Below are 27175 nucleotides of genomic sequence, written 5' to 3'. Positions count from 1 at the left end.
GTGTCTTTGGAGTGACATTTGGAAAGCTCATAGGATACATTGTCTCAAACAAAGGAATTAAGGTTTATCCTGCAAAAGTAAAGGCAATCATGGAGATGCCACCTCCTAAGAACATCAACCAGTTGAGAACATTGCAAGGGAAGCTACAATCAATTTGTTGGTTCATTGCACAATTGACCAATAAATATCATCCCTTCACACATCTGCTACATAAGAATATCCTCTTCAAATGGGAAGAGAACTGTCAGCAAGCATTCCAGTAGCTTAAGGACTACCTGATGACACCACCATTACTAACACCACCATCTCTAGAAAGGCTCTTGTTATTATACCTATCAACTATGACTACAACCTTAGGGGTATTACTAGCACAAAATAATGCAAAAGGAAAATAATGTGCAGTATACTACATCTCTAGGACACCGGTAGGGTATGAACTCAATTATACATCTATTGAACAAGCTTGTCTCGCAAAGATTTTGGCAGCAACCAAACTGAGACACTACATGATGACACATAGGATACACCTCATCTCCAAGATCAATCCACTCAAGTATTTACTTAATAAAGCAACACTAATAGGACGTTTGGCAAAGTGGGTTATGATCCTCAATGAGTTTGACATAGAGTATGTGGATCGTAAAGTAATCAAAGGGAAAGTCATTGCAGATTAGTTGGCTGAAGCGCTACTCATAGGAGACCAACCTCTCATATCAAATTTTCTAGACGAGGAGATCTTCACAGTCATATCAGCACAACGGTGGAAGCTATATTTTGATGGGTCATACACTAGGCATGGCTCGAGAGCTGGCATTTTTTTTATCACACCTCAAGATGATAGCATTCCAAAATCATCTAGGCTCACATTTCCATGCACAAACAACATAAGAAAATATGAGGCCTTGATCACAAGACTAAGGATGGCCATACAATGGAACTTGAAGGAGCTACAAGTATATGGTGATTCACAACTAGTCATCTGATAGGTTAGTGATGATTATCAAACTAAGGATGATAAGCTCATGCCTTACAAGAAAATGGTTGATAGTTTCAAGGAATTATCCACAACTATCACCTTTGATCAGATTCCTCGAGAGCAGAACAGAGTTGCAGATGCAATGGCTACAATAGCCTCTCTTCTCAATCTTCCACAAAACTCAACATGCTATGAGTTCCCAGTTGAACAAATTTGGATCCTCGCTTATGATATCTCAAAATTCGAGATGATATGTCAACTCATCGGTCCCAATTCACCATGGTATGGTGAGTTTTATGCTTACCTACATAATCAAATCCTTCCACCAAACCAATCACACAATCAACAAAAAATCTTCATATGCCAATACGCCTAATACATAATCATTGTTGAAACCCTATATCGACGAAATCTTGATGGTGCTCTCCTCTAATGTTTAGAGCAAGGTGAGGTGACCACAACTTTAGAAGTACATGAAGGAATCTATGGGGCCCACCTAAGTGACCCTTCATTGGCTAAGAAATTCATGAGAACATGATACTATTTGCCCGCCATGGAAAAAGACTCCTATTACTTTGTTAGAAAGTGCAAAAAGTGCCAAGTACACGGAGATTTGATACATGCACCTATGCAATAAATGCAATCCATCGCAACACCATGGCCCTTTTGTCAGTGGGGACTTAACCTTGTGGTTATAATCCATCCATCTTCATCCGCTGGTCATAAATTCATCATTACCACCACTAAGTACTTCACAAAGTAGATCGAAGTCATTCCACTCACCCAAGTCACCGGGAAGCAGATCACCTCATTCATCCTAAATTACATCATCTGTTAGTATGGGTACCCATGTCCATCATCACAGATAACGAGCTTCCCTTCAAAAATCAAGATGTCTGAGAACTCTATAAGAAGTTTCATATCCAACACCATTTCTCCACCATGTATTACCCACAAGGAAATGGTTAATCAAAGGCCTCAAACAAGAACATATGAGGATATTAAATAAGATAGCTAATGATGTGAGTCGTGATTGGTACATTCATCTGAATCTCGCACTATGGGCATATCTAACTAGCATTTGAACCCCTATAGGTGGAACCCCATACTCACTTATTTATGGAGAAAAAATTATCTTGCCTATTGAGGTTGAATTACCATCCCTACGCATCTCCTTACACAATCTAATTAATGACAAAGAGTACTAAGTCTCCCATCTTTGGGACTTGGAACTGCTTGATGAGAAGCGACAAGCTGCCTACAATCACCTTAAGGCATATTAGTAGTGCATGAACATAAGTTATAATCATATGGTTAGACCTCACACATTTGAGGTAGATCTTGTTCTCAGAGAGAAACCTCGCAATCAACCAAATAAAGAACATAGGGGCAAATTTGAGTCCAATTGGTTGGGTCCATATGTCATCACTGTTGTCTTCGGGTCTAGGGTATATCAATTAGCAAATTTAGAAGGGGAACCACTGACATATCCAATCAACAACATGCATCTCAAAAAGTTCAACACATAAGCTATGCAGAGCGTCAGGACCGAAAAATCTCAAAAAGATAAAAACATTCAGAAAAAGTACAAAAAAAAGAAGAAAAATCAAGAAAATAATGAATAAAAACCATTCATCCAAACGGTGAAAATCACTTCAGTGGTGCCTTGGATAAGTACGGTGGTGTAAACCTAGCAAACAAACACCACTCGTAAAGGTTGTAGCTCCATTGTCTTTCAGACTTGTTGCAATCACATCCATTGCATCCACCCATGCATCATATCTACCATGGCTTGTTATTGATTTGAAATCAAGGTTATTGCCACATGTGTCCTGCATCCTAATTTTACATCGACACCTAATTGGGGGAAACCTTTTAACCTAATGATGAGAGTGGATTCTCAATACTGGTGATTCGTTGAGTTAAACATTCAAAAATTGTCCTTGAAATAATCCAAAAACAATTATAAAACATTCAAAAAGACCAAAAAGATTTGAAAAATGTCCTAAAATAATCCAAAAACATTTGTAAAATATTAAAAAAGACAAAAAACATTCAAAAAATGTCATGAAGAAAAGCAAAAACATTCAAAACAAACAAAAAACCAAAAACAATACAAAACATCAAAATCAATAAAAAAACATTGCAATAAAATTGTTCCTTGTACATAAACATCGAGCTAGACGCAAAACAACATTTGAGCTACCTAAAGATTACCAACTATCATATCAACAAACAATCAAACATCTAGCAACACATACACGAGACCATCTTAACAAGGATACCATCTTTCCTTCCGACCAGACATGGTGACATACTTCTTTCACAAGAAGATTATGTTTGGCTGATAGGCACTTGGTCAGAAAACTACTTTTTATACCAAGTTCCTATGCTACTCCAGGATATCGACAAGTTATTAGAGTGGTCAGGATGGTTCATGATATCTTTCTTTGTTTTCTATCTGCGGATTGTTTCAATTACGTTGTGGGACATGTACCAATGGTGTCTGCGTGGAAATTTCATTAAGCTACAAAATCCTAAGAAAAAATGGACAGTCATGGATCACCATGGCTTACTGACTACATGGTATACCTCAACCATACGTATATGAACCCGAATGGAGGGGAACCTTCCTTGTCTGTGATGTTTGTTTGCAGGTGGAACGTTCAACCTTGGTTTCTAATACCTCGGCCAAGATCGGTACTACCATGCTCGATGAGGAAATACAACATTATGAATAAGCTATGGATCGCCAATTTCATCTCATCTATATATATTGTATTATGGTTCATATCACCCATACATCTATTCAGTCATAAATTGTAAATAATTTTTTTTACACATGCATATGCAAGAAATAGAGTTGTTATGAGAAAGCTAAGTGTGAAGGATTATCTTTAAAATTCACGACATAGTACTCTAACACACTTTACCTAACATCTACCTCTAGCATCTACATTTTTTTTGAAACATTTTCACTAAGTGCATGAATTACTTCGAATTTAGATCCATTCATAAAATACATCATCATATATCATCCATTACAAATTCATCATTAAGTATATCATCATTGCATTCATCATTATCAATCATCATTTAGATTATAAATTATCATTATAAATATCATTTATATCATTCATTACAAATTCATCATGCATATTATAATTGCATGCATCTAACATCATGCATATCGTCTTTGCATTCAATACCATCAATTAGTGTCATTACTTATGTCATTCATTACATATCGTCATTTATATCATCATTCATTACATATATCATTATTAAAAACATCATCATTCATTAATTATATCATTATTAAATACATCATCATTACATGTATTCATTCATTACATACATCATCAATATCATAAAACAACACATTTCATTTCATCATTTTATCAACAATCAAACATTGCATTTATTACATACTATTCATCACATTTGTTAACATCATCATCTCCCAATATAGCATTAATCACATAAATCATCATATCAAATCAACTCATACATCATCACAAATTATCAACATATGAATCCAAAGCATGTATAGTCATCATGAAAATATGTTATATACATCATCGCATCATATCAAACTCAAATACATCAATATAAGCATCATAGCATCAAATCATGAATCATCATATATAAAAAGCACATCGTCATAAAACACCATCATAAATAACATGCATCATCATACCACATATAGGAGCCATCATACATCATGCATATCACAAAAATCGACACCAACTTACATCTTGCATAAGCAACAATCATCATATAAACATCTCATATCATCGCCGCCAAAAAGGTGATCTCATCATATATCTCTCATTAAAAAAGAATACATGTGTATCAAAGTACAATGATGTAAAAATTATTGGCTACTAAAGAGCCATCCAAGTGTCAATATGTAACAATACAACAAAATAATAAATACAAAGATCAAACAACACTCTTGTCGGATGCAGACTGGGCACCACCGATTGGAGGTGGCAGACGAGGGGGAGGACCCATGACACCCCCACTACTTTGTGCTCACAGCAAGCACTCAAATATAGCTCTCCACATCTAGGAATAGCTCATAACTCGCTGATTGTTGGGCACTACCTGCTCATATAGCCCTCGCCAATAATTGATCTCTGCACCGACCCATTGCATCTCCCTTATAGCCTCAGTCGTTAGATCCTGACCTTGTACCTTCTCCAAGACCCAAATCCTCTCCCATGTCTATGCTAGCCGGTCCATGGCATCATCGCGCTCTATAAGAATAACAATCACCTTATCCCCTTGCGCGAATAACTATACATCTCGAGCAGCTATCTCTGCATCTTTGTCATCAAGCTTTGCCTCCAAAGTCTGAATTTGAGCCTCCGTAGTGGTCAAACGGGCTTGTAACTGGATCAAAATCATATCCCGAAGGTCCCCCAATCCCACTGCTCCTACTACCCCTGTTGCCCCAGCTACCTTGACCTTAACTCTACCCAACGCCTCTACCCCTGCTACTGCTGCTGCTACTTGTACAGGTGGACCCTATACCAATTGGACTAGGCGACCTCCCCTACCTCTCCTGCCTCCTCCACCTCCTCCCCCATCTCCACCTCCACCCCTCTCGAGGAGACTGCTCATCCTCAAACAATGGTATAGGCTTTGTTGGATCGAAAATACGATGAAACATACGCGCTACCAAATACTGCGCATACTCATCTCGGTGACCCCCACATCTACAATATTTGGCCTATATGCCCATGGCCTCGGTTGCAGGCTCTGAAACTATGCTAGGGCTTGATCATAAAGTAATAGTGGGCCCCATTAATACCTCTCTCGGACTACCCGAGCATACTCTCTTGATCCTCTTGACATCCCCTGCACACCCCCAAATCGTCTCATCACCTGGCCATAAAGGTGCCTCTCAATGATGTAGGATGTTTTCCCAATAAAAAATCGAAAGCATATACATAAGGCATGGCCTTTGCATCATCCTTAGGGCTTGCAGTCTCGGTATGGCCACCAAATCACTATATCCAAATTATCTAAAGTTTGGTGCCAGTACTCAACCTTACTTGGTTGGGGCTAAGTCATCAAACCTCCATACATGTACACATAGGGTTAATCAATAGCCCTAAATTTCATACACACCAGTCTGCAGACGGGCAAGTGCTCCTATGCCCAGATGTGTTACAATGGGATTGTGAACCATGAGAGTACTTCCTTGGGTGTCGGGATCACATTGTGTTACAATGTGATCCCGACACCCAAGGAAGTACTCTCATGGTTCACAATCCCATGCAAATCACTATACAAATGAGTTAGGACACATGGACCGTAGGCATATTGGGTCCCCTTACTTTCCATCCGCTCAATCACCTATCCCCAGTCGATGGCTAGTCCATCTGATCTTTGGTCTGGACATAGTAAACCATCGACAATCCCAACAAGCATAGTAGGAAGAGGCTCATATAGCTCTACAATGTCATCCCATGGCACAGACCCATCGTGCACCTTTAGCTCAGGATACACACAGATACGTCACAATGCAGCTTCACCCATCGATATGTCATACGTCACAACTCACCTATGATTGGAATGTGGAGAATCCTCCATATATCCCCCAGTGTGATCAACATCTCTCCCATCAATAGATGGAAGGAGCAGGTCTCGCTATGCCATCTCTTAGCTAGCATAGTCAACAATCCTCGATTCGTATGAATCACAGGTAATGCAACATGTCATATAAGCCTATCAAAGACACACAATCAATCTCTAGGCCAAACAACTGATTGCGCGGACGCTGAGTGGTGAGATTCCTCTCTCAGGTTTGTAGCACACCTAGGTCCTTCTACAAACATAATCAAGTGACAATGTCAACCCCTTTGCTCACATAGTTAGCTAATACTTAGACTTCATCAGATACTTTTTTGATCAAGTATCTCAAGTCTCAACGGGTAACTCGACTCACAAACACTTAGACTACAATAGGCATTTACATCAATTGTGTAGTCTCAACAAGTACAATGAGTCTCACAAACGCAACAAACATCCTAAATCAACAAACTAACATCAACTGTTGTAATTACAATCCAACGGGGACATCTGAAACAAAAGCACTATTCTGATTGGACATAGGCGCTAAAACTTAAAAAATACAAAAACACTAATCAAACCTGTCAATGGCGCTAAAACTCAAGCCAAATCATAAACGCTAAACCAAAATGACAAAAGCACAAGAACAATTATGTAATAGCACCATTGTGGCATAATAGCGCCAAAATGGGCAACAAAAAGTGCTAAAACAAAGTTTTTGCACCTTTGTCTAGCTTCAACTTCAACTAACTAAAAAATGCATAAAACGAGCTAAAATCACAAAAGTTAGAACTGGACCTACCGGGGGACCGTACTCGGCTGGCCGCTGGTACCTCCAGATCCGCTCAAATCAATTATCTATTATGGGAACCACCATCTTTTATGTTACAAGCTGCTCACAAAAGGGTCTCTGTCATAGCTCAAATTCATTATGGAGGTGTGTACAAATGAGGACAAATTAACCCTTCTTGCCCAAATATTTAATATTTATTCAATGCACTAATATTCTTCTATTAATTAAATTCACATTTAATTAATTCATTTTAATCCTATTCTTCTAATTTAATTAAATAAATTTTATAAATTTATTTAAATTAAAATTACTAACTAAAATCCAGTTATTAAATAAATTAATAAATTAAGCATTTATTTAAAAATATAGCTATTTAATTCCCCTTTCCTCTCATTTAAATAAATTAAGCATTTATTTAAAAACCCTCAATCAAAACCCCATTTAAATAAAAATATATATTTATTTAAAAATCCTCCCATCCACTTGCATTCTCCTACAAATGCAAGTTGCACCATTATTTTGAATAAATAAATTATTTATTTATTTAAAAATCCCTAAATCTTCACCCACTTGCAAAGCCCACTTGCTCACTAACCTTCTTCTAGATTCTTCTAAACCCTTCTAAATTAGCCTAAACCCCTTTTTAATCACTTGCATAATCCTAATCCAAAATTAACCCCCAACCCAACATCTCACTCATTTAAGACTCTTGCAGAATCTTAAAAGCTTTCCTTCTTCAACACATTAACCCCACATGGATCTTGTCCCTTTAGTCGAGGCCTAGCCATGGGCAAACCTTACACAAGAGTTTACCCATTGGGTAATAACTTTACCATTGGACAATATCTTTATCCAATAACTTAACCACATGAGGTTACCCTTATGTCTCTTCAAGCATTTAATGCCTCTTCCCTCTCCTCTCAAGCCCTCTCATGATACTACTTGTCACCATTGCATTGGCGGAAGTTTCAACCATGGATTCAGGATCATGCTTCTCTAATGCAATCCTAGCCCTTGCTAAGCTAGATCAATCTTGACCCTTCAATGAACCATTTTCCCTATAAAAGGAATCCTCATCCTCAAGCAAAGGAGGAAGCATTTGAGCATTGTTACTATAGTTGCATAAGCATTTCACTTAGCTTTCTCATAGCAATTCTAGTTTTTGCATTTGCATAGCAATAGAACTACACTTTCAATCACATTCAATCCTTCACTTCGCATCCATGGCTTCATGCTAAAATTGAGAGCTACACTCAAGTAAGCTTTGGATCTTGGAGAGGAGAAGAACAAGGGAGAGGCAACAAGAGCATCATGGAACCATCTTAGGGAGTCTCTTCTCCCTTATTTTCATTTGTTTTGCTTCTATTTGTGTGTTTTTAATCTCTTTTGATATGTATGTGAAGGTTTGAAGTTCATTTGTTTTGGTTTTGGTTGAGACTAACATATTGACCACTTGAGCTTTGTTTTTGGCTTGTCCCCCTTTCATGTGCATCATTAACACGTTGTCATTACTTCTTAGTTTACTTTAAATTTGTTGTTACTTTCTTAGGTAGATTAGGTTTGGACACTTCTTTTTAATTTTTTTTTTTGGGGTAATGGGTTGAGGTCGATATTTTATTAATTAAAAAATATAATATTTACAACCCAATTCGGTGTGGGCACTGGTAGGAAAGAATCGGGTTAAGAAAACCTCTGGTCTTGCCCAAGGAATTTTCATTCCTGGCTCAGAGAAAAACAATAAAGTTACATCATTGGATTAATGTCGTTATCTTCAACAGAGTCACATATAAGGCATCCAACTTTATTTGATGGAAGTCACAAAATGGCCTATCCAAGGTTTCATGCTTTCTTTTCACTTTCTCAATATTCTTCGAATGTGTTGATTTGACATTGTTGGCATCTACCACCAATTTTCTTGCATTATATCAAATGCATGACATTGAACCTATCTGCAATGCTTGAAGAAACATTTACATCTCAAGAAATTGTTAGCTTTGTTAGAATTAAAATCCAACCATATAGGAGATATTCAAGACTAGATAACACCATATCACATCATAAACATAACTGCTATGAACCAATATTAACAATTCAAGGTAGCCAAAAAACCAACAGAAAAGGACCAATGACTAAATAACATAATAAATTTGAGACCGGATTAATATATGCTTAATTATGAGTGTACAATTTTAATCTACCCATACCTAAACATATATCCTATCCTGCAAGTCCAAAAATGAAGTTGTATATAAATGAAAAAGAATAAACAATTAAGTGTAGAAAGAAGCAAGGACATCCAGAAACCTTAGAACCAGACAAAACTGTAGCTAACAATATATGAAATTTCCTAAAATCTGATAAAAGTCATTACTAAGGACTGCTCATGCAATGATAATACTACTCAACTAGAAAAAACTCGCAGGGAGAAACTTGCCCTAATAATGATTAGCCTAGATTGATCTGAAAGAAATTAAATAAATTATCCATGGCTCATAAGGAAATATGGTCCATCATGACAGTTAGATTAAAATACATACCTGTAGACTTAAACAAATAGCGAGAAAAGTCTCCTATTACTAAAATAGATACAAGATCAAACACTCGACCATCCACATGAACCCCCTGATCTTGCATATAGAATCATATCAACATATAATCAATCAACATTGAAGCTCTAAAAGCATGAATACCTAGAAAGATTGACAACAAAATTAGAGTCCTAACCCCCACCCTAGAATCTAAAACAAAACTCTACCCCAACACTCTTTCTGACATTAATAACACAAACAAGCTAGGATAAATTTTAGGAAAGCCATACCTCAAAGATTCCAACCTACATCATAAGCCAGCTATATAGAAAAAATCAAATTCTGAAGAAAGGCGAATGAAGTATCATAATCACTATATATTACTTGTTAATACATGCCCTGAATGTTATGAGCAGTCTATAAACTATAATAACTATATATCTTGTAAAGTTCATCTATAAGCTCCCAAATAAGGAGATCATAAGCAAAATTCAGACTCTAAGTTGGCTTGAAGTATTTAAGCCCTATAAACTATTTTAAGGTTCCTTTATAATACTGCGGTCCACATAGTCGTACTCCATACTTACATTCATGGAGGAAGAAGGCCCAACCTCATTCGCTGCAGCAAGCCTCGCCTTTTTAACCCAACTCGCTTTGATAATGACTGGAGGAATTACCTGAATTCTTTCAACCCCAACCTCCTCCATATCTTTGGGTGGTTGGTAACCCTCCTCAACCAAGTAATCCAACCACCATCAATTTCCTTCCACTGCTTTCCGATGCAACCATATTAACATAAAATCCACATTCCTAAGAACATCCTGCCTCCTCTGTTCGAACACTTCTTGATCCCTAATCTCAAGCACCGACCTCCTTTTGATTTTGGCCACCGTATTCAAATTGCTCACCGTGACATAATCCTCCAAAAAGGGTATGGTGAGATTGCCATCCACACTATCTACAGCTGAATCAAGGTTTCCCAAAAACTCCTCTTTAAACACATTTCTATCCAACAATTTGACATCTTCCTTAGAAGTTCCCATGTACAGTGGAATTGCAATGAAGGTAGCAGAAATGTCACAATTTACTCGATATATTAACTCATAATTGAAGAAGTCTTCTCCCATGATTTCCTGAACCGCTCTCACCGATAAATTGTCCAGCTCCACTAAAACCCTACTCCATCTTTTTTTTTTAACAACACCTCTAAACTCCATGAGTCTATTATCATTTGTAGACATAAGCTTCAAGTTCGATTCTATGTTGCAACTGCGTCTACCAAATTCCTATCCTGAATAAAATAGCTACCAAAGGGGAGGCTTTGTGACTGAAAATTATCAGTTATTCTAGGCTTTAACTCATAAAAAGCCAAGATCCACTAGTTACCTGTTTTAACTTATGTGAAGGACAACTTTCATGTTACGATGTGAGTGAAGGGGCATGTCATATTAATGATTTATCCATAAGATCATAACACACATTACTATCTTAATAAAAACAAGTGGACCCCGATGAAAACTCTCTAAGTTACACACCATCGAGATTATCCTTTAGAGATTATAATGATATATTATATATTAATTTATATGTATTAATTAATGCCTTTTATTAAAATATGAAATTATATGTTAATTTGTTGAATGGTCTTTCCTGTCAATTAAGGAATATCATGCAAGTTTCAAATTCAAAAGTGTCGATATGTTCCTACTCATGGTCCATGGGAATACTTGACTAGCCCCCTATATCCTTAATGCAGTTTCCATCCGCACCAAGATTGACTAAATTATCAGCTTCTAAATTTCCTTCCTTGTAAATATGATTAATCATAACTTCCTCAAAAGGATTCGACAAGTCCAGAGCTCTCCCTAGTTTGGAATTGAGCTTCCAATTCTGAGATTGGCTAGTTCTCAAGGCATTAATGACTATCATGAAGTCCCCTTCTATAGCCAATTTCTTGATCCCCATTTCTTTATAGAGTAATAACCCTTCGATAACAACCTTTAACTCAACCATGTTGTTAGTAGCCTCTTCGATTGGTTTTTCCATACTTGCATAAATAACCCCAATCCATGCATTGACAATATAACCTATGCCTGCTACTCCAGGATTTCCCCTGGATGCACCATCAAAATTGAGTTTATGTCAACCATATTTTGGTTTAGACCACACACACTACTCCCTTAGTTTCTTGCTATCTTTCCTTCCCTTCCCATGTTGCAGAGGAATTATAAGCCCAAACCATTCTTTCCTTATCTTACTATCCCAGTTTGTAAGAGATCTATCCACTATTCTGTCATTTCTTAATTTGTTGTTTATGGTTTCCACTATGGTTTCTTTTATTTTATTGAATAGGTTAATGACATCCATCCTCTTATCTTTGAACAACCTTCTGTTTCTTTCCTTCCATAATTCTCATACTAGAATGGAGGGAGCAATTTTCAGTATCCCTTTGTAATTGTTTCCCTTGCAGATATTCGGTCAGCCTTTCATTACCTATAAAAGATCATTTGAAAGTGTTGTTTCCCAATTTAGCTTACTATGCAACCTATCCCAGCATTTTGACGAGTAGGGACAAGTCAAAATAATATGATTAATTGTCTCATCACTATGCTCACACAAAGGACATCTAGAAGGGCCTTCATATCCTAATTTCTTAAACCATTATGTTGCTAATATCCTTTTTTGAAGTGCAACCCAAAGGAACATTCTAGCCTTTGGTAAACATTCTTTGTCCCAAGAAAACTAAATCGACAACTCTGTCCGCTCCCATTGTTGGGCCTTAATTAGTTCTGAGTACTCATCCTTCACTTTGTAGTTCTCGATTTTTGACCCCACATAGATTAATTTGTCCTCCCTATACTTCACGGTGATATTTCTAGTACTTAAAATATTTCTTAACTCCTATTTTTCTCCTTCTATGAGAGGAGTATTATCCAAAGTTTTCCAATGTCAGCCTAGAGCAGGGTTACCATTAGGAGACTCTATATAATCTTTGGAGTGTAGTCCCCAAATATTTTCTAGTGTTGCATTGATCCTTGGGGAAATAGGAATATTGTCCATCACTTCATAGCCTCCCCAAGAATCACACTAGAACAAAGTTTTGCTCTTATCTTCTATATCCCAAGACAGTTTCTCCACAATCAACTTTATGCATTCAAGATAAAGTTCCATACCCTAGACTCTTTGGGAGGGTTAGTTGTCTTGAATATATTTCTCGAATCTAAAAGACATAGATACTTCTTCTACAAAATTCTCACCCATTTCCCATTAGGTTCTTTGTATATAGACCAAATTAACTTGGCCCCTAAAGCTTTGCTTTGCCAATTTTAGCCTTCTAATCCCTATACCTCCTGATTTGATTGGTATACAGATCCTACTCCAGCTAATGAGAGCTAACTTCTTATCCTTAGACACCCCTTGCCAATAGAAGGTCCAGACTTTCTTCTCCACCTTATTTTTTGCCCCTTGACTTAATGGAAGGCAAAGCATTTGGTATGAAGGGACTGTTGATAAGGCAAATTTAAGTAGAGTGATTCTCCCAGCATTAGGTAGCCATTTACCTTTCCATGATTCCATCTTCTTTTCTATTTTTGTCACCACTAGTTCCCATAACTTATTAGTCCTACTCCCTTTATCCAAAGGCAACACCAGGTATCTACTAGGTAGCTTTCCTTTATTGAACCCTAAAATTTGACATAATGCTTCCCCTTGTCGCTGTGTAGTATTGAAATAAAATACTTTAGATTTATTAGCATTTATCTCCTATCCTGACACTTTGGCATATAAATCAATAATTTTCTTGAAATCCTTTGCCTCCATTTTGCTACACTCACCAAATAGCATAGTGTCATCAACGAACTGCTGATGAGTTATATTCGCAACTCCTTCTGTGACTTTTATTCCTTTAATACCTCCTAGAGAGTTATTCCTGCTAATACATCTACCAATAATAATGATGAGAAATGGGGAGATAGGATCCCCTGTCTCAGACCTCTGGAGGATTCAAAGTATCCTTCTGAATATTTGTTGACTAAGATGAAAAATATAGGAATGGAGATGCTGCTAAAAATTAAATTAATATTGTAGACACCTAAAATTGTCCAGTCTTTATTTATTTAATTACTTTAGCCTAATTCTTCTATTAATTAAATAAATCCTTATTTATTTAATTAATTCATTTATCCTCTTATAACCTTATTTCTCATTTAAATAAATACCTTTATTTATTTAAATTATCCTTTTCCTAAATTAAATAAATATCTTATTTATTTAATTGATCTGACTTCTTCTATTAATTAAATAAATCTTTAATTAATTAATTAATTCATTAGCCTTTTCTACCTATGACACATGCCATTAATCTCTTAATTCATACACTACCTACCCTCTCATTATTTTCTTATTTTTCTTTACCTACCCTCTAATCACAGTCGACCATTTATCTTTTACACCTCTCAATCTTATCCTGTCATTTCATATAGTGTCTTCTATATAAGGAGATGCTTCCTTCATTATCAACCCTATGCATTTTATTCAAACAACCTAACATTCGATCTTTCATATGCAATCCTACTTGCAACTATATTTCTGTTCTTTGTTGAGCTCTTGTGCACACATAAAATCTGAGAGCAAATATATCAAGCAAGATCAATGGAGATAGGAAGAATGGAGATCCAAACCCTATTGGACATGTGATGGTATAATCTTTGTGATTTCATTTGATTTGCATTGTTTTAGGTAATCTTCATATGTTATGGTGGATCTTTGTTGTTTTTAGGCTAGGGTTTTGTGGTTGAATTCATTTAGTCTTTCAACATTGTTGTTACCCATTTTCAGCGTATACATTTTGGCACGTCCGGTGGGACCCTTGTCCCTTTTTTTGCATTTAACATCTTTTGTTGCAGTTTTTGTGTTTTTGAAGTTGCAGATCTGACATTTCCGACAAGATTTTGATATTTTCGCGTCTGCGTACTTTCGGATCGCATTTTTGATTTTCTGCCACATCTGTGACATTTGGAATCGTGTCTGCGTCTTTGACAGTTTTTTTTTTTGCAGATTCTAAGAAACGCGTCTGTGTTCAGGAACCGCATCTATGTCAGATCTAATCGCGTCTGTGTCTAAGAACCGCATCTGTGTCAGATTTAGTCGCATCTGTGTTCAGGAACCGCGTCTGTGTCAGATCTAATCGCGTTTGTGTTCAGGAAACACATCTATGTTAGATCTAATCGCGTCTGTGTGCAGTTGTTGCATTTTGATTTCTTTGTTCTGGTTTTTCATCATTTGGATTTCAAATCTGGTTTATATTGGGTTAACATCTTCATATCTAGCTAACAAAATTGGTGCAGTTTGTCTTGAAAGCAAAATCGTTTTGTTGAAGGTCCCTATTTCACAAAGTCTTATTGGATCTAAAATATACCTAACTTGTGTGCTTGCGGGAAGGGGTGATCATTTGAAACAATCCAAACTACTAACAAATCTTTGTTGTAGGATTTTGGCAAGCGTTTTTTGATCTTTATTGTGTGCCTTATTTTCATAGATTAGCAAACACTTCAATTGGTGCACTAAAATTGAATCAGCATCTTTTGTGTCTTGGGCAATAGGCACTTTTTGTTTAATCTTTAGAGGGCCTGTCTCCCCGTGTGGTCATTAAGACTACTAGTGAGGAGAGAACGACCCAAGTGGTAGTGAGGAAAACCCACCTCTTCCGAACCACTATAAACAACTGTATTCATGGTGAAAACTATGGATAATGTGTGTTGATTAGTTCATATCGACAATATGTCTCCCCATAAGCCCGTTTGATCAATTTTTTTTATCAGTTGTAGGGCGTAACCCCTACCGGCTGGGAGCCTTCTGTATTTACAGAGCTGAAAGTGCCGCATGTATGGCCACACGAGCGGATGCCCTTACTAGCACCTTTTTGTTTTAGAAGCCAAAATCCTTCTAGTTGTTGGGGCAGGAGGTCGAACCTCTGGAGTGGCCCACACACATACGGTTCTTAGTAGAGATACAAAGTTCGCCACGAGGAGTTTTCGTGGGAACTGATGCTTGGTTGCCCCGAGAAGTGAGTGCTAAGGGTGGAGCCAATGGGGTCAAGCATCTAAGTATCCGCTCTGAATAGTGTAGCCTCATGTGGGAATCGACAACTATTGTCTTGGCCAACCATAAAAATTATGCTTGACTTATTTTCAACAATCAAACATTCAAGACCAAACATCAAAGCATTGTGTCTTTTGTGTCTTCAAGTGTATGCAAAACATTTTTACATCAAACAACACATTTTTCTTTGAGTCATTTTGAGTCTAAACACTTGCAAACATTGCCCCCTCAACAACATTGTGTCCTCTTGTCACGGAAAATAGTCAAACATTCAGATTTGGTCATAACAAGTCACTTCACAAATTGGAAAAATTGCACAAAGTTTGCAGAAACGCGTCTGTGTCTGACAGAACCACGTATGTGTCATATAAACGCGTCTGTGAAGGGCAGAAACGCGTCTGTCTCTGGAGCAACATTGCACTTACAACATCTCAGAAACGTGTCTATGTCTGACAAAACCACGTCTATATCATTTAAGCGCGTTTGTGTCTGACAGAATAGCATCTGTGTCATTTGAGCGTGTCTATGAAGTATACAGGCACGTCTGTGTTTAGAATTGAAAACTTTCACAATCCAGCAAACAAGGAATAGTTAGTTTCAGACTTATTGAGCTTCCTAGGTATCTCTCTGAGTTTTCATCTAGCATTCAACCTATTTTTGGGTCTCACAAAGTCCATCATTGCTTTACATCTTACATTACATTCACATTTGTCTAAACTTGATTCAAAAGGTCACTTGCTTGTCCTCATCATACTTTGTCAACACATTACATACAACAACATTTTGCTAAGTGGTCCCTCATCAAGGCCTATCACCTTTGGGTCTCATTGGGTCTTACTTAGAGTGAAGGTCAACTTACCTCATCAAGAGAAACTATCATCTCTTTGGAAGCCACACCTACTCTACTACATACATACTTGGTCTTACACTTTGGACATTGCAAGTACACTTCAGATTCATTTACATTCCATCCAACTCTCGGTCTTCCATACTCTTTCCATTTTCATCTAGTCTCACTCATCTTGATCAATACCTAGTTCATGGTTGAAACCCATTCCCAAAAATCTAGGAGAGAAACTAAAGAGGCTCAAGAGTCCGCAAATATGAGTTCCTATAAGTTTGACAATGATATCTTTTTCAATTCTGATCATACTACATTACCTGACATGGATGCTTATAGAAACATTCCAAAAATTGAGATCATGGACACTACAAATAACAATGATACACACAATGACAATATGGACAACTTTTTTGTACATTTAGCAGAAGTGGAAGACACCATTATGGATCCTTGTTTCAATTGATTGGTTGAGGAAATAATGAGGAGAGATAGACAATATTTCTTACAAGTGATGGCGCAAAGCGAAGCCAAGATCCCTCATGATTTTGACATGTCTCAAATAATGGAAAATTGACCTTTGCAACAACCTCACCTCAACATGGATCAAAGGAGGCCTAATAGTGGAGGCAATAGAGGACCACATCTTGTGCCTAAATCACCATCATCTTTGTTTCAAAAACTAGAGGTCCCATACACACATGGTCAAGCATATGATACTCACCTTCGCAGACCATTATGGAAGTCTTATGTAGAAAAATATGCTCAACCACATGCCAATTCTAAGGACGAACCACCAAAGCAATTGGATATCCAAAGGCATGCTCAAAATTTGGACACAAGGAAGCCCCGCGTCAAATTTGGGGGCAACACACTAGAACAAACTCATGACATGCCTATAGAGTATGGTATACAAGGACAAAATAGATATTCCATTCCTCATCATGACTCTATACCAAGTGGTCCATATGCGCAGCATCATTATAGACCTCCTCCATATGAACATGTATATGATCAATATTATCTATATGTGCAACATGCTCCTCCTCCACCCGGTGGTTCAGGCATGGGGTATGGTCCAAGAAGTCGGTCTCCACCTAAGAACAATTTGGAACAACAAATCAAGGACTTATAAAATAAAATGGAGGACATTAATACACCGAAGCCAACTTACACAATGAGAGACATATGTCCTTATCCATTTGACAAAAGCATTCCAATGCCTCCATTCCTACACACTTTATGTCACCTAAGTTTGATAAGTGTAGAGGAAAAGGGGATCCTAAGGCACATATAAGACAATTTTTCATAGCTTGCATTGAGGTAGCAGCAGAAGAGACATATTTGATGAGATTATTCCCACAAAGCTTAGGTGATCAAGCTATGGAATGGTTCTCCCAACTTCCACCTGGAATTAAGTCATGGGGTGACTTAGCAGAGGCATTTATCCAACATTTCTCATCCAACATAGAGACAAATATATCAGTCACTACCTTGTGCAACACCAAACAAAAGGATGGAGAATCTTTTTTATCATTTTTACAAAGATGGAGAAATCTAGCCAACAGATGCTCTTGTGAAATTCCACAAAAACAAATTGTAGAGATGTTCACCCAGAATGTTAACAAAGATATTGGTTATGATCTAAGAAAAGCTTGTTTGTCCACCTTTAAGGACGTCATTGAAAAAGGCTTAGCAACAGAGAAGGTCCTAATTGAACAAAGAGTCATTAAGATATTCAAAGAAAACAAAGAGGACTTTAAAAGAAAAGATGAGCCAAGATTTTGGAATAAAAACAAGAACACAGTCAATGATGGTGTTATGGATGCCAATACAGTACGACCTAAAATCATTTTTTGTGGATCAAGTTCTACAAACAATTAGGTGAATACTGAAACAACTTCAAAGTCACAAAGGAAGTACACTCCATTGGGAGAACCACTTGAGTCCGTTTTCAAAAAGCTAGTGGCAAACAAGATAATCACAATTCCAGATTTTCCTCCATATGAGCCAAAGGTCAAACCAAATTGGTGGAATGATGATGAATATTGTGAATTTCATAAGAGCAAAGGTCATAAAACAGGTAATTGTCATCGACTGAAGAACATCATACAAGATCTCATTGATAGAGGTGACATTGAGATTGAAGGACACTCATCCAATCAAGAACATGAGATGTTTAAGGAACCATTCCCAAAACATGACAAGGGAAAAGCTACAGCCACAAATGACCAAACCAACTATACCAGAGCATCCTATAACTACGATTCAACTATCAATCACATTTCAATGGATAATTATGTCTCTATCATTATCATCAAGGACAAAATGCCTGAGAATTCTACCCAAAAACCCAAAATCATCCTAAAAGGAATTGGATCTTCTTCCGAACCTACCTCTAAATGTCATGTAGCAACTCGTCGAGGTAAATTTACTTTGCAAGGTGCTCTAGCTAAAAACACTGCTTCTTCATCAACCAAACTTGAGTATGACCTTGTAGAACAATTGGGGAAGACACCCACGCTCATCTCAATCCTTGAGCTCTTACGCATATCCCCCACACATAAAGCTATTCTTGACAAAATCTTGAGAGACACTTCTGTCCCTACTGATCTAAATGTGGACCAGTTTCAAGCCATGGTGGGATACCTTTCTGTTTTGCACTCCCTTACATTCACAGAAGCTGATGACACCTCCGTAAGTCAACCACATAATGCACCATTACACATAGAAGCCTTCATACACAAACATCGAATAAAATGAGTCCTGATAGATGGAGGAGCAGGTTTAAACATTTGTACATTGAGCACTATTAAACAATTGGGATATTCTGATAAAGCTGTGAATTCTACAAACAAAATTACCATCAAGGCATATGATGATGAAGAGCGTTCATCCAAAGGCACAGTCACCTTGCCTCTTAGAGTTGGGCCAGTTACAAAGGATGTGGTTTGTCAAGTCCTAGACCTGGATCTCACATACAATATATTACTAGGACGTCCTTGGATTCATGAAATGAGGGCAGTCCTATCTACATATCACCAATGCATTAAGTTTCCTCATAACAGAGTTGAAATAACAGTTAATGGTGATCCTAATCCATTCATATACTGCAATAACTTGAGACCAAAAACTGAGATGATCATTCCAAGTAATAGGGAAGCTGTCCCTTCTTCTACATACATTGATCCTGAATCATTAAAACCTTTGACGTCAAAACAAGGTAAGCTTAAAGGGAAATTTCAAGACAAGGGCATGGGTGAATACACTTTGAATCAAACCATGTGCTTACAACAAGTTATGAGTTCACCAAAAGAATATGGAAGACCACATCCTAATAAGCAAATATCTATCATTATACTCAAATGGGACCCTACTATCTTTCAAAGATGGGGTGAACTGGAAGAAGAAGACTTATACAAAATGCTTTACAAAGACCCTGAAAATGATACACAAGATCACATCAGCCTACCATGTGAAAAATATGGCAAAGGATTCAAGATCCTACAAAAATTTGGGTGTGATGGAAAAAGTCCTCTTGGCTTAAGAAAGGAAGGCATCATTGAACCTTTACAACCTGAATTGACATTCAAAAAGGAACGCTCTAAAGGACTTGGTTTCATGACTTCCAAGGTAAACACTCAAAAGACAGGAGAAGCATTACAAATTGAAGCTCCCAGAAAGCAACAAGAGAATCACTATTCCACAGACTCCAATGAATGGGAATGGGATTCAGACAAATCCTCTAGTGACTATGAACTCACCGAGACATTCAGAGAACTAGATGAACCCATAGAAGAAGAGGAATTTTATAGAAAACTCAAGGTTGGTCAAGAAACAACCCATGAGGATCCCACACAGTCCTTCCTTCTAGGTTCTAGGTCAAAATCACATAGAATGAGAACACCTGTCCCAGAATGTGCTACTAGTGATGTTAATTTGGATTCGTTCACGATTGAGATAGATGAGGGGAGTGCCAACGATGACCTCGATGATTACCTCGACATACCTGAATATAACTGCATTTTCACTCTTAGTCCCGCTAACTTTGAAGACATCAAAGGTCTTCCCCTTGTTCACCACCAACTTATTGACTGGGACCATGAAGGACTTGCACAGTTTGACACATTCCAAAATGATGAAGCCTTTATTGATTATCTAGGCATACGAGATGATCTTCCCCCTGGGGACCATAAAGCAAGATGCACTATAGAACTCAACAACGTGGCATATTTTGGTGAGGGTGTCGGACCTTCCAGTCACAAAAACATAAAAATAAAAACAAATCAAGGGTCTTATGGCGAAAACCATGTTGTGGCGCTGTCTGACCCCAAAAAAGTAAAAAGCAAGGATGTATCTGAGGGCAAAAACCTCTCTTAGGCACCCAAGGATGGAAGGCTCAACATTCTCCCAGCGTCCTATGAAGAAAAATCATCTATGTTGGTAGAGGAAACCATCAAAACAAACATTGGTACAGAAGAAAGTCCACATAACATATTCCTGGCTCAATCTCTGATGGAGACAGAAAGATCCAAATTCATAAGTTTCTTCACAAAGTGACAAATCAATTTTGCCCAGTCATATGCTGATATGCCTGGATTGGATCCGGATTTGATAATGCATCATTTGACAGTTAAATTGGGGGCAAAACCAGTGAAACAAAAATTGAGAAAGATGCATCCACAAGTGGCATTATTAGTCAAGGCAAAGCTTGAAAAATTATTGTATGTTGGATTCATATGCCCAATTGATTATCTTGAATGGATCTCCAACTTAGTGCCCGTCAGTAAACCAGATCGTAGCATAAGAATATGTACAGACTTCAGAGACATCAACAAAGCTTGTCCTAAGGATGACTTCCCATTACCGAACATAGATTTGATTGTAGATCTCACAATAGGTTATGCAATGTTATCTTTGATGGATGGATTCTCTGCGTATAATCAAATAAAAATCGCATCTGAGGATCAACACAAAACAACATTCACCTATCCTTGGGGAACTTTCTGTTGGAATGTCATGCCCTTTGGGATAAAAAATGCAGGCGCTACATATCAAAGAGCAATGACTACTATCTTTCATGATCTCATGCACGTTACTGTGGAAGATTATGTTGACAACCTCTTGAGTAAATCAATAGATATAGATACACATTTGGACATACTTTCAGTCGTCTTTGATCAGTTGGAAAAATACAAAGTAAGATTAAACCCCAAGAAATGTGTCTTTGGAGTAACCTCTGGGAAGCTCTTGGGATTCATTGTATTAAAAAGAGGAATCGAAGCCGATCCAGCAAAATTCAAGGCCATCCTGGAGATGCAACCACCATGAAACATCAATCAACTTCAATCTTTGCAAGGGAGACTCCAGTCCATATGCAGATTCATAGCACAACTTGCAGATAAATGTAATCCTTTTCAGCACTTGCTACATAAAAACATCAAATTCAAATGGGATGATAACTGTCAACAGTCTTTTCAGATACTCAAAGATTATCTTCTGAATCCTCCAATAGTGATGCCACCAGTTCCAGATCAACCTCTATTACTATACATATCAACTACTTCAACAGCGCTGGGGGCACTATGAGCACAACAGGTCACTGAGGGCAAAGAAAAGGTAGTCTACTACATCAATCGCACATTGGTGGGATATGAGCTAAACTACACACCAATCGAGTGTGCGTGTCTCATTGTGGTCTTTACTTCACAGAAATTACGACATTACATGCTAACTCATAAAACAAAGTTGGTCGCAAGGATTGATCCATTTAAATACCTTCTCAATAAGGCAACGCTTACTGGTCGACTAGCCAAATGGGTGATGCTATAGCAGATCAATTAGCAGATGCTCCCATGATAGATGATGTTCCTCTAACTTTAGAATTCCTAGATGAATCCATCTTGACAGTATTACACGCAAAGCCTTGGCAGCTATACTTTGATGGCTCATACACACAGCATGGACCAGGAGCTGGTATCCTCTTCATAACTCCTCGAGGGGATTCCATACCAAAATCATATCGATTATCATTTCCCTGCACTAATACCATAGTGGAATAAGAAGCATTAACAACCGGATTACAAATTGCAGTTTAGTGGAAGATCCAAGAACTTCATGTTTTTGGGGACTCTCAACTTGTAATTCGTCAAGTGACTGATGCCTACCAAACAAAGGATGAGAAATTAATGCCTTACAAAAGAATGGTGGATGACCTGAAACAATATTTCATGAAGTTAGACTTTGAGCAGATACCAAGAGAGAAGAATTGAGCTGTAGATGCTATGGCTACAATTGCTTCACTAATCGATCTACCACAAAATGAGACCCGCTATGAGTTCTTGGTGGACAACCTTTTGGTTCCCTCATATGAGATCACTCCTACTGAGAAGATATGTGTTGTCGGTCCTGAGTCCCAGTTATATGGTCCCATTTTCACATACCTTCGTGACAATGCCCTTCCTCCTGACCTATCCAATAACCAACATCACACTTTCATTCGCCAATCTTCTCGATACGTCATTTTAGCCAATATCCTATACCGTCAAGGTCTAGATGGCACTCTTCTTAGATGTTTAGAAGGGGACGAAGCTTAGATTGCGTTACGTAAAGTTCATGAAGGGATATGTGGTCCATGTTCTAGTGGTCCTACCTTAGCCAAGAAACTCATCAGGACTGGATATTACTGGCCCAATGTGGAAAAAGACTCATATCAGTTTGTCAAGAAATGTAAGCAATGTCAAATTCATGGAGACCTCATTCATGCACTAGCACAAGAACTTCAACCAATTGTGACTCCTTGGCCCTTTTGTCAATGGGGACTCGATCTCATAGGCAAGATTCACCCTCCTTCCTCCAATGGTCATAAATTCATCATCACTACCATAGAGTATTTCACAAAATGGATCGAAGTCGTGCCTCTTACACAAGTCACTGGAAAACAAATTGCTACATTCATTCTCAACTATGTCATTTGTCGATACAATATTCTTGTTTCCATCATCATCGATAACAGGCGTCCCTTCAAAAATCAGGATGTTCATGAACTCTATGACCGCTTCCATATTACCCATCATTTTTCCACACCTTTTTACCCCCAAGGTAACGATCAAGCTAAGGCGTCTAATAAAACAATCCTTAAAATCCTAAAAAAGAAAGTCGACGACGTTGGCCGCAATTGGCATATCCAACTTAATCTCGCACTTTGGGCTTACCACACAAACGTCCGCACACCTATAGGAACTACACCCTATTCACTTGTTTACGACATTGAAGCTATCTTGCCTATTGAGGTCGAGTTACCCTCTTTACGAGTTTCTTTGCAAAATATTATTAGTGATGAAGACTACAGGGTTGCTCGCTTACAAGAACTTGAACTATTGGATGAACGAATACAAACTACTTTTAATCACCTCAAGGCTTATCAACAATGAATGAGTCACAACTACAATCATAAAGTCAAGCCTCGCACATTTGAGGTAGGTGACTTGGTTCTCAGAAAAAATCCTAAAAATCAACAAGACAGAGAGAAGAAGGGCAAATTCATACCAAACTGACTTGGTCCTTACATCATCACATTAGCATATGGATTTGGTGCATATCAGCTCTCAACCACAGAGGGTGAACCTTTGGAGGATCCTATCAACAACATGCACCTTTGCAAGTTTCACACATAGCTCTTCAAAGTATCCTAATTTAAAAATGCAAAAGAAAATTTCATTCAAAAATTCAAAAAGACAAAAAAATCATAAAAATAAAAAATCGTTACTTGGTGAAAACCTGGCAAATAGGCGCCTTGTGACACAAAAAAATTGAAAAACAGAAAAATATTTCGTCCAATGGTGAAAACCACTTCGGTGGTGCCCTGGGCAAGTACCATGGTGAAAACTGGGTTAGCAGCGCCATGCGTAGAGACATTGCTCCTCCCTCCTTCAGGATTCCATCGCATCCTTTCACTTTGCACACACTAACGGCCTATTCATTCATAATAAACTTACCTGTTCCCATCATGGCTTGCTATTAATCTACCCAAGATTGGTTCGCCACCCATAATAAAAACATTCATTTTCACCCCTTTCCATCCATAATAAATCAGCTCCTATCTGTGGCTAAGGCAAATCCTATGTCTAGTGATGGGTGTGGAACTGAGAGCATCACATGTTTTGAGGAGTACAATTTCTTCCACTTTTCTTTAGTTTATCCGTGCACAATCCGCAATAAAGCAACACTTGCATCACAATCCATAATAAAGCTTCGCTTTCTCTGCAATAAAATATCAATTTCATGGATTCAGTCAGTTTCAGATGAGACACAACAGCAACAATAGGCTACAACAAATCAAATCTTTCAACAGACTCATACAACATATGGTTCAGTGCTATCTATCATTTTTGTGAAAGTAATCATTGTGACCACAATCAAATAGACTTATGCAAGTGACAAGAGACACTAAACTTGAGGACTTCAGTGGATGTTGGTGTCGAGTCTTGGTTTTATTTTGATTTTATCTTTTGGTGACATGTCTTTTAGCTTTTCCAGGATGTCTCTAACTAGAGATTTTATCTCTAGGATGTCTTTGACTAGAAAGGCGAGGATGGGGTATCGTCACCTATTTTTCTTTGCTGTCTATGGATTGTCTCTTAGTAATGCTATGACTTGTCCAAGGATATGAGGACGCTGTGAGTCTAGTGTGAACTGGGGCATTCCTTGTTTGTGACTATCTGATCTCCATGCAAACAGGTACAATGACTTTCTGGGTCGAACATATGCCTCGATTTTCATAACCTACTTGCCATAATAAAGCTCAATGATGATAACGCACAAGAAGCTCTCTCACTTTCATATCTTCTATCTTCCATCCCCCTTTATTGATTGAATTCCATTATCCTTCTTGAGTCCATGTAGCCTACTATCACACGACTGAGTATAATGACACACCAAAAACATTTCAATTCATGTAGTTGCACCTGCATTACCACATATTAAGCATTTCATACATACATATAGCTATCACAATTGCATCAGATTCTGCACACAACACATGTTAGCACATTCTACACTCTCATCATATTTATCTGCATTCATACATTCACATTTGCATTGGCATAACATATTAAAAACATAAAAGAACAAAAATATTGCATTTCCTCATGTACATATTTGCATCCATATCATAAACATCACATAGAAATATACATCACATAGGTACACATGCATATAGCTGCCGCAAAAATGAATCATCTCATATATATATCAAAATCATAAGTGTCATGATATAATGATGTCAAAATCATATGGCTACAATCACCCGAAGGTGTCTACATCATCATACAAAAATGGTACAAAACTGATACATAGGGGGCCCCTCTAAGGCTATGATGAACTCCCTCCCTCGGAGCCGCCTGAGCTCGACGCAGTCTGAGCCCTGGAAGGACTCACCCCAGGATCATCTCTCCTGTCCCCTCTATCTGGTGGTGGTGGAGGACCCATAACCCCATCGCTGGACGCCTATCTCCTATCCCTCCCTCCAGTGGTCATCACTGTCCATGATGCTCTACGGAAGCTCGCTACTCTGGTGGCACGACTCCATAGTATAGGTCTCTCCAGTAGCCTATCTCCTCCTTGGCTCACAAAATATAAGCATAACCAGCTCTTGTGTCCTCTGTTGCCTGCCTCCTTGCCCTCAGTGTCATCTCAGCCTCTGTATAGTGCTGAATGGTCTGATCCCGCTCCCACTCCGTGTCCCTTAGCTGTCTCTTGAGCCTAGTTGTCTCCCTCTCCAGATCCTGGATCTCATCTGCCTGTCCCTGGCAGACCTCCCTCAACTCCAGTAGCTAATCCTTCTCCTCCTTCTCTCCCCCCTATACCTGTGGCTACTCATGTGGCTGCCCCTGCCCCTGCCCCTGCCTCTGTCCTCCTCCTCGTCCCTGTCTTTGTACCTGCTTGGGACCTTGTGCTATTGGCACCTGTAATGGTAAACCACCTCGGCCTCTCACCACTCGAGCCTGTCTCTCCTCTCCACCCTCTCTCCATGGAGCCACTCTCCTCTCTCCTATCATCCCCCGCCTCCTTTGTCGGCCTCTACCTCCGCCATCTCCATCATCATCCTCATCCCCCCCCCCCCACCATCTCCATCTATCTGCTCCCCTGAATCTATCAGTCGAGGAAATGGATGCTCAGCCAAATATGCAGTATACTCTGCATCCATCCTGACATCCTCTATCTCTAGCCACATATCCTAAGGCATGGGCACCTTCTCTACCAGCTGCATCACTGCCTGATCATATGATAACAACGGCCTGAACTGTGCCTAATCCCTGACTGTCTGAGCATACATCCCGGAACCCTGTGGCATC

General features: G+C 38.3%; 1 protein-coding gene across 1 annotated transcript; it reads right to left on the bottom strand.

Moving 5' to 3' along the window:
• Positions 1 to 11611: 11611 nt before the first annotated feature.
• LOC131028678 (uncharacterized) lies at positions 11612 to 13490 on the bottom strand. Its single transcript, XM_057959017.2, has 2 exons — positions 13441 to 13490; positions 11612 to 11993 (listed from the first exon to the last, which is right to left on the bottom strand). The coding sequence occupies exons 1-2, from the start codon at positions 13488 to 13490 to the stop codon at positions 11612 to 11614; spliced, it is 432 nt and encodes a 143-aa protein (XP_057815000.2).
• Between the last annotated feature and the right edge of the window lie 13685 nt (positions 13491 to 27175).

The sequence above is a fragment of the Cryptomeria japonica genome, chromosome 4 (genome assembly GCF_030272615.1).
Source record: "Cryptomeria japonica chromosome 4, Sugi_1.0, whole genome shotgun sequence".
In the NCBI taxonomy this organism is placed as follows: Eukaryota; Viridiplantae; Streptophyta; class Pinopsida; order Cupressales; family Cupressaceae; genus Cryptomeria; species Cryptomeria japonica.
The sequence above is the reverse complement of the archived record's forward strand: the minus strand, read 5'-3'. Positions and strand labels throughout refer to the sequence as shown.